The sequence below is a fragment of the Dromaius novaehollandiae genome, chromosome W (assembly GCF_036370855.1).
Source record: "Dromaius novaehollandiae isolate bDroNov1 chromosome W, bDroNov1.hap1, whole genome shotgun sequence".
Classification (NCBI taxonomy): domain Eukaryota; kingdom Metazoa; phylum Chordata; class Aves; order Casuariiformes; family Dromaiidae; genus Dromaius; species Dromaius novaehollandiae.
This window is the reverse complement of record NC_088130.1, coordinates 52,319,846-52,335,655: the sequence shown is the minus strand read 5'-3', so window position 1 is coordinate 52,335,655 and position 15,810 is coordinate 52,319,846. Positions and strand designations below refer to the sequence as shown.

Genomic DNA, 15,810 nt, shown 5'->3' with positions numbered 1-15,810 from the left:
TCCATCTGTCTCTTTTTAGAGAATAATAACTGTGAATAATAAGCTATATTTTACCTATACTTACCTATTATTTTATTCAGGGATCTTCTTTCTGGACTTTTAAATCTATGATTAAAGGTAGAAATTATTCACTCAAGTCCAGGAGCAAATCCTGCTGAAATATTATTCTTAATGATGGGATTTCTATGTTTCCAGTATATGCTGTGAATTCTAATTTAATTTGAGTTCTTTACAAATTAAATGTAGTCAGTTGTTATTTGCAGGGTAGTGCTGGGATTTTTAGTGTAGCTTATTTGCAGGGTAGTGCTGGGATATTTAGTGTAGCTAATGAAGATTTGAGAACAAAACAGTCTCCATCTCTAAACAGCAGAATTTACTGCTGAAAAATGTTTTCTGGATTTAGGGGTGAGAACAGTAATTTCTGATCATATCAAATTTTGAAAAAACACTGTAGGTAGGATTAAAAAGCCTTAAAATGTTGTAATTGCTTTTACTAATTTTAATGACAATATTTTATCATTACTGAGAGGGAAAACAATTTATTTTATACTGCTGGCTTACATTATTTAAGACTAAATTCTTATTTTGGATAGTAAGTATCTGCTTTGGCATTTGGTCTCTCCTTAGCATTAAAAATACATTATTTTCTAGAATACATTAACGATCGAGGAGATATTAAATAAAGCAGATATTTCCTTTATTACTTGTATTTATTACATTCATCCACCAATACTCCTTTTATTCTCCAGTGGGTTTTTTAATGTTATTCTAGTGTGTAATTTGGTATATAGGCAGGCTTTTTTTCAGTGTCCTTTGTTACAGAGGAAATAGAATGGCTGCTCTTCCTTGTATCTGAACTAACATCATTGATACTTTTCTTGCTATATCCTCTGCTCTTCATGTAGAGCTTGCTGTAGCTGTGCTCTCTGCAAGTTTTATTTGCTAACTTGCATGCCTTTTAAGAATAAAGAAAATTCAGATAATGTATTTCATTCACAGGGTACTTATTGGTTCTCCATTAGTTGGCCAACCAGAGAAAAGAACAGGAGATGTATACAAATGCCCTGTAGGAAGGGACAGCCAATCGCCCTGCATAAAACTGAACTTACCAGGTATGAAAGAAAATAAAGTTGTGTCATGCAGAGGAATAATAGATGTCAAATCTGTGAGATTTTTGGCTAAAAAATTGTTTCTGTTGCAAAAATTTGTTTAGGATTCCGGAGCTGAATCTGAAGGAAGTTGTGTTTGTAAACTTCAGAAGTAATTCTTTTAAAGCATCTCATTGCCCTTTGGGAAACATGCTGATAATTTTAGAGTGGGCAGTTGGCTCTGTTACCAAAACATTATTATGACTGGCAGTAATTGACTCTGGTCAGCAGTCCTGGCAGAAAGGTTGTGGATTACAGTTTAATGGGTTACCCCTTCCAAGGCTTTTTGAAGCCAAGAGCCTCTACAATGCTGTCAGTAGGCTTTTGAGGAGAACCTAACTAGGCAGAACAAAGCTGAAGCCCCTTAGCAGGGTTAAGGTAAATATTCATCATTCTTTTGCTCATGTCAAAGAGATACTGGATGCAGACAAGAAGAGACTTCCTACAAATATAAATTCTACTAAATATATGTCCCATTATTTTCTAGCTTCTCTTTTCCCTCAAAAACCTAAACGTCAGTAGTGTAAAATAAAAATATAAACATGAAAGTTGTAATTCATATATATCAGGACAAGACAAAAAAAAGAATGTTTTTTTCTAATTAACAAAACTTTGTGAACAGTAATCTCTTGCTTTCATTGTGCTGTTATTTTTACTTTTTTCTTTTTTGCGGTTCAAGAAAACTATTTGAGACAGCGACCCAGACAAATTTTCTGGGATAAAAGCCAGTCTTAGAATTTTTTCTTGTTCTTTGCAATTGAAGGAGGAGGAGGAAGGGTGCTAAAATACTTGATGGAACCAATGTCAGTCTGTGCTTTATTTTGGAAGCTGGAAGCCCTATGCTAGCGGATATATACTTTAACATTTTGTTTTCACGTTCTCAAATACTTAACATTTTAATCTATTTATAGCTGCTACTTCAGTTCCTAACGTCATGGAAGTAAAAGAAAACATGACTCTTGGAACAACCTTAGTGACTAACCCAAAAGGAGGCTTTCTGGTAAGAAAGGAGTTATTGCCGACTTTAAAATAAGTCTGTATTTTCCCCAGGTACCATACCAAACATTTCATCCTTTTTCATCTTTTAAAGGCATGTGGACCACTTTATGCTTATAAGTGTGGGCGTTTGCATTACACAACTGGAGTTTGCTCTAATGTCAGCTCCACTTTTGAAACTGTCGAGGCCATTGCTCCATCTGTGCAAGGTATGCATGCCGCGGGAATTCTTGTATGTCTGAAAATGCAAAGTGCCAAGCAAGACAAATGTATACACACAGGCATACCAAAAAGCATGAACTACTTTCCTTAGCTACCAGCATTACCAAGTTAAGTAAATGTTTTCATTGTCAGTATATAACCTAAATTCTTGCTACTTTTGGAATTTATCTCAGTATAAACAATCATTAGAGAGCTATGTAACATCCAAACATAATTGCTAAAAATAGTTGCTTATGTTTTTCACTTATGGCCAAAAGACTCCTTTCAAATAATGACAGTATGCTGTCAAGACCTAATACCCCATCTAGTAATACAGATAAAATCTTAAAGACCTGGTCCACTGGAAAATCAAGCAGGAGCAGTGTGAAACTGAAGGAGGCAGGGGTTACTGATAAATACTCCAACTATGTGATCATGTAATGCCATTCTTAAATTTCTGCTTACAAGAAGGTGCCTTGCTGATAAAGGTAATGCCAAACCATGTAAAATATGATGCAAATTTGTTAAATTACAGTTTGTGTGAAATGGGACATTTCAGCCTCGCTATGAAATGTTATGTTTCTGTTCCTAATCACAACAGAAACTGGAGCTGTGCGTGAGTATAGATTTGATCCTTGTTAGTGTCAATTCTAATGTGTCAATTTGTGTTGCAGAATGTAAGACCCAGTTGGATATTGTCATAGTCCTTGATGGTTCCAACAGCATTTATCCATGGGAGAGTGTCACAGCCTTCCTAAACAGTCTCCTGAAAAACATGGATATAGGTCCCCAGCAAACACAGGTAAAATGGTACATATTTTATTCTTGTTTAATTTGCAGAAAAATAGGATTTACAGGAAATGGGATGAGAGCATCATTTGTGGTTGTAATAGCTTATGGCAGTGGAGTATGGAAACAAAATAGCTGGAATCACAACTAAGTCAGTCTTTGGCTCCCAAGTAACTGTGTCAGGGAGGGTCTCTCTCTCCCTAACTTTTCAGGCAGTTTGGAGAAACTGAGTTTCTAATCTAGAGGCAAAAGTTAAGTGAGGCAGTTTGAACATTGTCCTTCCCCACTTCCTTCCTTTCCCCATACTTATTATCTCTGTTCTTCATGGCACAAAGGTCATTACTACTCCTCCAAGGCACACATACATGGTTCAGATAGTCTTGGATTACAAGATCTTTGAAGCAGTGTTCAAAATTTTGTATCATGGAGCACTGAGCATATAGCTTGTAAACATTTGAAATCGTAATTAATGAGTGACTGTAAAGCTACATGTCTTTGTTATTAATGGCAGAAGCTGCATTTATATAAAAAATGGAGCAGGCCAAATTCCCAGCTGCTATAAATCAGCACAGTTCCATCAGAATTAATGGAGCTACAACCAATCAACCCAGCTGAGGATCTGACATGTTTCACCATCTGCTGAACAGAGTAGGTAAATAGCAATCTGAACAAAACTCGAGGAAGAGTGTAGCAGACACAGGCGTACATTTTAACACAGAAAGCTTTATTAAGAGTAATGGAAAAAACTAGGCCTTCCTTTCACTTTTCCTTTTCCTCCCTCCCAAAATTTATTAATTTCTGGGGTCATCTGTGATATTTCACGTGCCGCAGGCCAGTGTTTAGGGTAGTGTCTACTTCAGGTTCACTCCAAATTTCCAGTTCGCGTCTGAATCTCCTCAGACTGCCTCCACAAAGGAGAACATGAGTGGATGTAAAGGATACCTCTGTCTGCGGAGAGTATCCCCTTCATTTGCAAATTTAAAGGTTTTGGAAGTTACCACCCAACTCTCCTGTTAGCTGTACTGAACACTATCTGATAAAATTACCTGCTTGCTTATAAACCTTCAACTTTACAATTGTGTCCTGTTATTCTAAACACACTATTCTTCCACATATTATGAGGAAGAGGGAAAAGCACTTTGTCAAATTTACCAGAAAGGAAGAAAAAATTCTTCTTGGTCCATAAAGCTGGTGATTACTCAAGCACATGACATCTTGGGGAAATATTTCAAACTGAACTTCCCAGCATGGGGCAGTGGCTACATGGAAATCATCACTGCCTTATACTCAAAGGGCTTCATGTGAGTAGTACACAGGGCAATCAGTTCTCCTGCACCCTCACCCTTCTTCCTCACCCTGCAATTCTCACATTTTTACATTGCCACACCTCTCTTATTTTTATTTCTGGAATCCTGCCTTGTCTGTGCAGCTCACACACCAAAGGTCCACTTGCTGGTCTGCACCCCAACATCCAGATATCTCCAGCTACAAAATCCCTTCTTTCTATGGTTTGGGAAAGCTACCTCTCTTCTCAAACATACATTTACTCATTCACTCAAGCACCTGCCAATCTTTGGCAACTGGCTGCTAAAGAAGAGAAACTTTTGAGAGAGAGATAAGAATGGCAAAGGGAAGGGGAGAGAAAGATTGAAAAAGTGGGAATAGAAGGCAAAAGCTAGATGGAATTTTGGGGGGACTTCTTACCTTTCCCCCTCCCCAGAATACAACTCCTGCACCCTGGCCCCTCTGCTTTCTCTGCACACCCTGTTTGAGGATCCTGCCATAGCCAAAGGTAGTGAAGAGAAGTTTATACTCTCTCCTCCGTCCGCACCGTCTGTTTTCTCACAAATCGTATTTAGATGACTATTGAATAGGGAGGATGAGAAAAGACAGAGCAGGCTTGTCTCTCCCCTTTCCTCTGGGAACAGTGAGGTAGAAATAAAGGAATAGTTATTTACTTTCTGTCTGTTTGAGTTGATTATTACCATGTTCACCTTCTGGATATTTTTGAGCATGTTGAAATTAAGTGGACTTCCATTGACTTCAAATTGTGTTTTCTTGCACAGGAAAAGAATGAGGTGATTACAGGATAATTCTTTAGCAGCTTGGGTGTGACCTTTTTCAAAACCATGTTTTGATTAGAGGCTTGGGAACCTTTTTGGCCATTCTTGTTTACCCCTTCCATGAACAAAGGCTAAGTCAGAGAGAACACCTCTGTGTCCCAGGTTTGGAAAATTTGAAAGTGAAAGCCAGAAGATTCAGAGGCAAAAAAAGTTTACAGCTCTTTTTTTTTTTCCAGCAGTACTTCCTTCCCTTCCTCCCAGTGTTCTCCAAAAAAACCCACAGTGCTCTACTGCTGGTTAAGATACTTATCCTGAAATAGGGATAAGAGAAGTAAAGGGAAAGTGAAGATAGAGAAGTGGAAAGGAAAGGGGAAGAAGGAAGGAAATGAGAAAAAAATGGGACAAAAAAGAGGAAAAAAATTTTCTCCCTGCCTTATTCAACATTTTAATGTAGCTGCCATGCAAGATCACTTTCAGTTTGCTCCCTGTCTTTTAACTTCTATAGAGATAATTGTACTTTTAATATGAGGGTGTATTTTTAATCATATATATAGGATATATAGAGCAACCTTCTGTCATAGAAGACTATCAAAAGAGAAAACAGAATACTTTAATATGTTTAATTCCAGCTTTAGAGCTATGTTGGAATGGCATTCAGAAATTTTCACACATGTTTTATTGTTCCATTAATATATGACATAGGCAGCTACAGGTGTTTGGCCTCTGCCTTATTATATCTCTAAAGGGACTGTATCAATGGACTGATAAATTGTGCCACTTAGATCATGCAGCTTAGATCTTATGATCGCTTTTATATCCAGAAGATTGGACGTGCATAAAAGAGATACTAAAAAGATTCAGGATGAAGAAAGGCTTTTAGAATGGTTTAAAGGTAATTTCTGTCTGAGTTGCTGGGACCATCATAGACCAAACAAAATGTTATGGAATTAACTCAACTTTGCTTTGATTCAGGAATTTTTAGCAAGCTCTCCATACAATATAATGTATTGTCCTTTAGTGTTTTCCAAGGCTTCTCTGGTTTTCTTTTACCCTAACTATGATTTAAGTGGTCTGCAGCCAAAAAGGTTTCTCATTCTCCCCCACATCCCAATAGGGAAAATCCTAGCATATCATTGCTTCATACCATACAAATGGTTTTCCTTTCTTTTTCTTTTTTTTAAAATGAATAGAATTGTTTCATAATTTATTGGGAAAGCCAGAATATGCTTTCCAAGTAAGGAACTGTGTTCACTAACAGAAAGAACAACAATAAATAATTGCCCTCAAAAATGTTTTGTCTCAATGTAGAACAATCCTTCACTTGCCTGTTCTCTCCTACAACACTTTTTTCACAGGAACTTAAGACAATTAAAAAATTATTCTCTTGTGTAATATAAAATCCATGAAATGCTAGGGAAGGGAACATAAACTTAGGAACTAAAAAGATGTTCAGTAGATTGTGGTCAGTAATGCTGGGAAAGATATTAGGCTTCTTGGAGCAGAACAAACTTATGTCCTTCTGTGTAATACTATTGCATTTTCTAGATTTAAATTAAACCAAGCAAATCAAGATATGCAACGCTTGTAATTATCAGTCTTAGTGTCTTCCTAAAGTTATGGAGTTTGAACAAGCTTATTGTCCCATAAAGGCACATTTACATCACAAAGGTCTGTGTCATTTATAGTTTTTCGTTAGACTAAAAGGTTGCAAAAGCCCAAACCTTCATTGCTATTAGATATTAGAATGTAATATTAATTAGAATATAATATAGAATGTATATAATATGGAATAGAATATAATTATATATATAATATAATAATATATTATTATATATATAATATGATTATATATATAATATTATTAGAATATATTCTAATACTAGCTGTTAGAATATAATTCTAATTTTAAAAGCTGGACTTCATTCTATCATCTTTCAGGAGACTGGGACACAGCCTAGTTGTATTTTGCTATTTCCAGGAAGTCTTATGGTACCCCTTCTGAGGAATGACTCGTCTTTGATGCCATGAAATACACAGAACATGATGATCAGTGTTTTCAAAGTTAGTGCTAGTAAAGGGTCCCACAGAACAATAGTATCCCATGAGATAACCACATGCCCCCCACCCCTTTCCTTCCTGATTCACAGGGCAGTTTTCAGATTCAGATGTTCTTCCTATTCACTTCCTGAGAAGGAAATGCTCAAAATGCTTACTTGCTGTGATCATGGACAGCATTTCCTTTCAAAGAGGAAATGATATGAATCAGTGTCTCAGCCCTTAATCCTTCTTTTAGGAAAAAGACAAGATCTGTATGGGTTCCACATATCATGAAAGACTGGCAGATACTTTCCACCCCAATCCTGGCAGCAGCTAACAGTTGGTTTAATCCTTGGTACCAATAAATCCTCAAAGCTGCAGATTAGGAGTCCGTGAATCCACACATATGGTTTGCAGGCATACCCCAGTCTCTGGCTACACTGTGCCTGTTCCTAGAACACATTAGGCACTCTTCCCGTTCCCAACGGAGCAAGCGCGATGAAAACCTGTCATTTATCACCAGTTAATGGGGATCTTTTTAAATGACCAGCAGTATCTTGTTCAGATTTTTTGTATGAAAAAGTCAGATAATGACAGGTTAGAAATAATTTGCTAATTGCTACCGCATGAAATAGAAGAGAAGAGAGAGAAAACTCTGTCATGGACTTAATCTGCAGAACAGAAATGATCGCAGCGAGTTTCCTCAGAGTGTTTCTCGCGCTTTAGATATATGCCACAAAATAGGTGCCTTGGAGGCAAGGGGTTAAGAATTTTATCTTCAGCTTCAGATGCAGACAGAATCACTTCTGGGAGCAATGACACTGTGTGCTCCCCAGCCTTTTGTGTAAACCGAGCAAGAGAAACACACTGTGCAGAATCAGTATGCTGCTGTCCACAGGAACCGACCAGCCTCTGGGCATTCTCAGTTATAGGTGGAGAAGGGCATGTTTCTGAGAGAGAATTAAAGTATTTTAAAAGGATGCAACGTGTTGTAAATTTGGACTTACATCTGTTTTTTGCAGATTTGATTATATTTTCCAGAGGATATAGAAATCAAGCAGGATAGATTTGGCTACCACGCACTATTATAATTATATCCATATTCTCATGTAATTAGCTTTTTATAATACGGATGATATTGATGCTAAATATTAGATATTTATCCAACTCTAACCCTTTTACTACAAGTCACCCTCGTGGTTTAAAGGCAAGCAATGAATGCCAACAAAGAAACATTCTGCACAAACTGAGAGGCTATGAAAGGAGCTCAAAAAACACCTATAAAGCAATTGCCAAGTATGTACTAAGCCACCTCTAAAATAAAGTGACTGCATAAACATCACAAGTCTTATTGATCTTCAATACCTAAATGCTAGAGTGCTTTTAATAATAGATGAGTGAGGCATAAATATGCCAGATAATACTACATTATCCTAAATAACACCTATAAATTGTCAAGTATAACATAAAATTGAAATATGCTAATGGAACATTGTGTGGATTCTTCCTAGTAAAAGCTATCAAGAACCTGCCAGAGCATTAAAACAGACTGAGATGAATGAGAGAAATTAATTTATATTTAAGAATATTGCTTATCTTCCTTTTAGTTTACATTTCATATCTGCAGTAGGTTCCCTCATGCACTTGTGGTTTGGTTCCAATCACATGTGTTGATCTTTCACACACAGACTTGTCTTACTGAGGTCATCTTGAGTTTTCCTCTCATTCCTCCATTCCAGGAACCATCATTTCATTCAAGTACTTGTCAGGCTTATTACTTTGGCTTACCTCCTGCTGGGAGAAGGGTCATGTTCTGTATTGTCCTGTTGTCCTCATCAAGACAAGGGCACATTGGTCTTCCTCTCACTCTGAGGGCCTAGATTTGTCATTGCAGTGCTATTCCTAGTCTAGGTTTAGGGTAAATAGCCTGTTGGATGTAGGAGTATTATATTTGGAAAGAAACAAGAGTGTGAGTGAAACACAGCCTTGTATGCTATAGGGAAAACTATTTTGAAAAGTTGAGATTGATGATTAGGGCATTGGTCTGCCATGATGTAGAGGAGAGCAGAGCTGCATGTCAGATTGCTGCAAGTCAGGAACAGTAAGGATTTGAGCCTGCTTCTTCCTTTGTTTCTATTTTTAATGAAAACAATTTAGAGACTTCAAAAATGAGATTGAATTGCATTAGCCAGTCTTGCTCAAATGCTAATAGGTTTTATTTGGCGGGGGGGGGGGGGGGGGGTGGTAAACACACAGAGTTTTCCTGCCTTTATATACAGAAGGGCATTTTCCCCACTGAAAGAGGCTGACAAGGCACAGATGTTTTCTTTAAGGGTGGTTGATCTTTAACATGAACTGTATGTTTCAGGTTGGAATTGTTCAGTATGGACAAACTGTAGTCCATGAATTTTTCCTTAATACATACTCAACAACAGAAGATGTGATGGCTGCAGCCACGAGAATAGTCCAGAGAGGTGGTACACAGACTATGACAGCCCTTGGAATAGATACAGCAAGGTACGTTCATAAAATACTATGAAGTCTTGGATAAAGTAGAAACAAATATAAACAGATACGGTGATAGTTTGGATTTTATAAATCGAAAATAAGATGTGGCTGACATCTGACTTTGTTTTAGCTAAGTAAACAAACTTTAGAAGGACGGTGGATAACAGACTGTCCAGTCTCTACAGCAGTTGTGCATAGCACCTTGAAAAGGCAGCTGTCTCTTGAACGGATGAAGTAGGAGAAGAGAAAGACACAGAACATGCTTGTAGTCCTAAGCAAAGTGCTGAAAATTTTTGATGTCCACACAGAGCAGGTAGGAACTGTGTGTGTGTATAGAGGGATAGAGGAAATAAGTCTTTCAGAGGAGAATTCTACAGGAAAAAGATAGAACTTGTTAGTGCTAATTTATCTTCCTTCCGGGGCTAAGGTTGCTGTAGAGTTTGTGTCCATAGTTGTCAGCAAGTCTAGAAATGTTATATCTCAAATCCATAAAGCTTCTGGAGTGTTGGGAGATTAAAGAGCTGTTGTATCGATATACTATCGACACTTAGGAATGCTTCCTTCATAAGCAAAATGAAATCCAACTTTTGCAGAATGGACAGTAAATGCAAAATCAAACTCCCAGATGAGTGATACAGGCAGCTATCTATTCCCACTTCTAGCTCATCAAATCTGGTTATGGACTGTGTGGAAGATAAGGAACCAGAGTACAATTAGAAAACAGGAAAGCGAGGGACCCTTTCGAAACCATACAACGTTGATCTCATTCTGCACTCACTGAAATCAGTAGTTTCTACTATTTGCTCAAATGGGCAGTGAAAATTTGCTGTTGTCTATTTCAAGAAAATTGTTTCCATAGTCATTTAAAATGGTCATAGTGATAGTATTAGCACAAAAAGTTTCCTAAAAATGGACCAACTCACTGCCATAGCTGAATATAGCAGTGATCTGCTTTTTCTAAGAGGAAACTCAGCTCCTTTCCTTCTCCTCCAGATCCCTAAGCCAGCCTCACTTTTTCCGGTCCTATGTATAACCAGAGCCTTGCCCCGGCTTGTGAGAACAGCCTTCCAAAAACACTAGTGCTTCTTCCCCCCATCCATAGCTGTAGAAATCAACAGGTCGCCCCCGTCTGCCTCCGCTCACTTGCAACCTGCTTCTGCCACATCCACAACATCAAATTTTGCCTTGTAGATGTGGGGAGGTGCTGGCAAGTGAAGAAATAATCTGAGCACTTGAAGTGCTGCTATAGGGTGGAAAGAGTTTCTCTTTCTTTGCGTGTGGATTCTGGGGAAGGAAAGTTGGATGTTTTTTTAAGGCGCCAAAAGTTTATCTGGGTAGGAGAAGAATTCTTCGCGATCCAGCACTGTTTTATGCTATCAGTCACAAATATGTGAGTAATGAATGAATACTTGTGAAACTCTGGGTACAAACTGTAATATAAGTTCCATTGTTGTTGTTTGTATTTTTTCATGGTTAATATTCATTTCCTTTTCCAGCTTCCTGGTTAATATTACGTGTTTTAGTTTATGGTTGACTATGTAAAATGATGTGTGCGCTAAATGCTGGCTTTGACCTTCTTCAAACCTTTTATACTCTCTTCAGGAAGGAAGCTTTTACTGAGGCTCACGGAGCACGAAGAGGAGTACAAAAAGTAATGGTTATTGTGACTGACGGGGAATCACATGACAACTACAGATTAAAAGAAGTGATTGATAACTGTGAAGATGAAAGCATTCAGAGATTTGCTATTGCTGTAAGTGAAATGTAATGTGAAAAATATGAATCTTAAAAGCATGTTTCGTCTTGCAAATGTAATGTGTGTTAAAAAGTTTATTTCACAGAATCTTTATGGAAGTATAATCGTTTGAGAGAGGTAAAAAAGGAGAGGTAAAAAAGCTTAAAAAAATTAAAGATTTGCTTTCTGATTTTATAGCACATAAGAAAAAGCAATCTGTCTGTCTTTCTGGTGGTGACAGGTACGTGTGTGTGAAGAAAAGGAGAAAGAGATTGAGGGGCCTATAAAATCTAATCTTTTTTGCTAACAGCAAGAGTGAACAGAGTAGATTAGTTTGAATCTTCTGAGCATTTTCTAAAGACACATTACCAACTATGTTTTAAAGAAATAAACCACCAACAAAAACACAGGTTTATTCACGGCTGTTCTGTATACTGAGTCTGAAGTTGTTTTCATGTTAAGCAAACTCAGCAGCTCAATGGGAGCATGAGCATGATGGAGGTTAACTCATAAAGACAAGTATGGAGACATTAAGGACAGATTTTGTGTGAACTCTACTGTTCCTGTGTTCTATTCAGGAATCATCTGTTTTCTCTGGTTGATTTTCATAGTATATTGGATTTTTTTTTCACTGTTCATATCTCTCTTTGTGTTTTCTAAGAAGAACACCTCTTACAATGCTCCGTGTTTTTGAATGCAGAGCAAATAATTTCCAACTCCAAAAACAAATGAAATGTTATAAGTTTTCCTTTTCCTCATTTACCTTAAACCTCTGAAAATATTGTTACCAGATGCTCAAGCAGCTTGAGGCTGCTGGCTATAAATAGGTGGTTTGGAACCAAACATTTTCAAAAAAGATGTAATCTTTAAATAAAAAACCCCCATAAAGCTAGAGTTGACTGCAGTACCACACAAATTTTCAGTAGTTTTCTTCATAAAGCTAGAGATCAGTAAATAAAAATTCCTTACTGAAACTCAGTAATTTTTGGCAATAAAATTCCTATCTAGAACCAAACTTCAATTGTTCCAGTGTCCAGGAATGCTAGGACGTGGAACTTTGTTTCTGACTCCCCTCTCAAAGCAAGTAAGTGTTTGGAGCAATTTTTTCTATGAAATTCAGTTAAGTACTCCTCAGTCTGGGAATTAAAGTGAGTCATTTTGTTCTGAGGCACGCTAAGTTTTTATGACAGCAATGTTAAAGCTGGGAACTACATCTGGTCTTTTACCTCAGTGGAGTCATTAACACTGAATGCAAGTGGTGGTGTTACATATATTTATAAGGCTGTAGATTTGCATGCAAGAACTATCCTATGCCTAATTAGGCATGTCATTAATTGTCCACGTACTGCATTATGAGGAGAACTAGCAGTACCTATGCAGAAGCCACTGCAATTGTGTATTCTGTTTTTTGTTTTGGTTTGGTTTTTTCCCTATACTAAGGTCTACTTAACAAGTCATTAGAATTTTATAAAGGAAGGGAAAAAAAGGACAGCTGAGGTTAGCAGACATTACACCATACAGTTGCTTTGGTTGCTATGGTCGGTATTTTCAGAAAAAAACTGAGACCTCATACAGTTCTGTTCTCACTGAAAAAGAATGACTTTAAATCAATTTAGAGTAGAAATTTGAGGGAGGTTTTAATAGAACAAATTAAGGTTAAGAATGATTTCCCAGTATTCTCTGACAGCTTGCCTCAAACTTATCTTTAAGGTAAAAATGTATCCTTGACTTTCTCTTTAATTCTTTTTAGATTCTTGGCAGCTACAGCAGAGGAAATTTAAGTACAGAGAAATTTGTGGAGGAAATAAAATCAATTGCCAGTGAGCCTACTGAAAAACATTTCTTCAATGTCTCAGATGAATTAGCCCTCATAACTATTGTTGAAGCACTGGGAGAGAGAATATTTGCCCTGGAAGGTATGACATTTCTTTACATTTTACTTCATGCTTGCATTACAGCTGAACCAAATACTAGACCACCTGCTCTTGTCTTCCTTCGTAATGTATTGTGCTGCATAAAATGTATTATACATATATTTGTATCATGCTGATCGTAAAGATGTTTAACAATAGATATCAAAAAAGGTAGATAATGGCGTGAAATATGTTCAGATGAGTTAGAACAGATGGAGACAGGAGCCTAGAAGGAGAATAAGGGTCGCTATAGTAACCATTATCATTTTACCCCTGGTTAAATACAAGGTTGCCTTTCCCTAGGTAAAGGAGCATTGCAAGGTGATATACTAGATTACACCATGATCGTGTGTTCATCTGCCTACACTTCTAAGTTCTCTTTTTGGTTAGTTATTAATTACAGTGTACTTTGATATACAAGTTAATATGCACATGGTGTATAGAGTTAGCAGGATATATTTTTACTTTGGAAATTTTCCTGATATCCAGATTTTAACATGGAAGAGTCTCCATGTCATAATGTCTGTTTACATTCTCCATCCAAATTAGGCAACATTGTCCAACTCTGTTTGTTTCAAGCACACTACTAGTAACGGAAGACTAAGTTTATGAGTTATAAATTTTACTGGCTATCTCTGAAAGGATTAGTGTCATACAAGAAAAAACATCTGTTTGGGCTTATTTTTTTCAACATCTCAACTTTCCAAGTAGCTGGAATAGTGCAGTTTATAGCTGGAACAAAGGAAAATGTTGATTGAATGCCAAGAAATAATACAGATATGCCAGATTATTTTAAAGCACTTTAAATTGGAGTTATACTTCTTAGACATATTTGGGTATCTTGATTGCTTGATCAAATATTACTATTTTCTGGGGACTATTAATAAATATTTTTTCCAGTTGATATATTCTTTTACTTTTCCTTTCATGAAGTATTTTGTTTCCTCAATTGTAAAACAAATTTATTTGAAGAGAATTTAATCTCTCTAAAGACCAGAGTTTAGCCCACTTAAGCTCGTTAAGTATTTTCAAGTTCATTGAATAGGGGCTCTTTTAGAAACGTGTTTAATGGGAAGAATAAACTTTCAGTGAGAAAAAAAGTTGGTTGAAAGTTAGAGATAATATTTCAAACATAAGGAGACAAAAAATCGAAAAGTTAGTTTTCAGTTTGTGCTTCGTACTGTTAGAAAAGTGAGAAGACTCATTGTCTTTTATTAGTAAAATGTTAGTTATACCCATTCAATATATTGGATATCTAATAAAACGTTAATCAATTGCTTTGCTAGTCCAGGACAGTGGACTAAGGATATTATTATAAAATCTAAAGTGATTGAACTTCTGGACATCAGCACACCGTGTGCACTCAGACTTAGGTTTTACATTACAGCTAAACCTGTAGAACAGTTAGATGTCACTGAGTGAGACAGTCTCACTTCATCACACCTCCACCTGGCCACTTTCAGCAGTAGGTAGCCGTTGGATAGGCTTAGCTGTCACATGGGACCCCAACCTGCCCAAATAGTGAAGTGAACTGTGCTGACTTCAACTCCCTGTTAATGGGTGATGCTTCATATTATGAGCTTTAACCCTTGCACTGATTTTAGTAATTTGTTCCTCTAATCTGAAGAAAAAATGAGAAAGCATTTGATCACTGAACAATTTATATAGCTTAATAAAATATCCAAACAAATGTTGTGTTGATGATGACAAAACTAACTGATATATTAAATTGTAGAAATATAATCTGTTTGTAGCATTAGCTGACTAATCCTGGCCACCATGTCCTTCAGAATTCTGGTACTTTCAGTTTGTTACACCTCTTCTAAGTATGAAAAAGTTCTGCAGCAGTCCTTGAATTCAGTGGTTTAATTTTCTGCAAAGATGCAGTAGTAAAATATGTATTTCTTGAATATTATTATTTTTATTTAACATAAACTTTTTATAAGCTATTAGGATATCTATGGCTTGATATATATGCCTTATTTTCTAGTTCTATTTTAGATAGACATAGTTGTATTACAAAACATATGTATTCAAATCAAAAAAATTGGAGAGGAGCTAGCTAATTTCACCGCACTCCTTGGCTTCTTGGTTTCCCCTTTCTGGATCTGTGCTAGGAACTCAGAATCTACACTAAGATTTCTACATAAGATAGCTACAATACAAGACAAGAAATTATGCCCCCTACTCTACCTGTGAAAATCCCAGAAATGGCTGCATGGGAAATCAGAATTAAATTGAAATATAGGATCTTAGCTTTATGTCAAAACGTGGGGAGACTGAGTTGTATCCAGGGTTCGTAAGGCTGGAGCTAGAAGATGCCGATTAAATCCGTTTCTGTTGATTCTTCAGCCATGGTTTCCTGTCCCATCCAAAGCATTTCAGGAGATATTCTAGATTTGCAACTGTGTCCATGGATA

General features: G+C 36.8%; 1 protein-coding gene across 1 annotated transcript in view; it reads left to right on the top strand.

The window, feature by feature from the left end:
• LOC112995743 (integrin alpha-1) overlaps window positions 1–15,810 on the top strand; it is a 75,038-nt gene that overhangs the window by 30,490 nt on the left and 28,738 nt on the right. Inside the window, exons 4-10 of the mRNA XM_026120911.2 lie at window positions 1,000–1,112; window positions 2,060–2,148; window positions 2,239–2,353; window positions 3,020–3,147; window positions 9,603–9,751; window positions 11,345–11,495; window positions 13,228–13,393. Coding sequence (XP_025976696.1) covers window positions 1,000–1,112; window positions 2,060–2,148; window positions 2,239–2,353; window positions 3,020–3,147; window positions 9,603–9,751; window positions 11,345–11,495; window positions 13,228–13,393 — 911 coding nt within the window. The remainder of the gene's footprint in view (window positions 1–999; window positions 1,113–2,059; window positions 2,149–2,238; window positions 2,354–3,019; window positions 3,148–9,602; window positions 9,752–11,344; window positions 11,496–13,227; window positions 13,394–15,810) is intronic.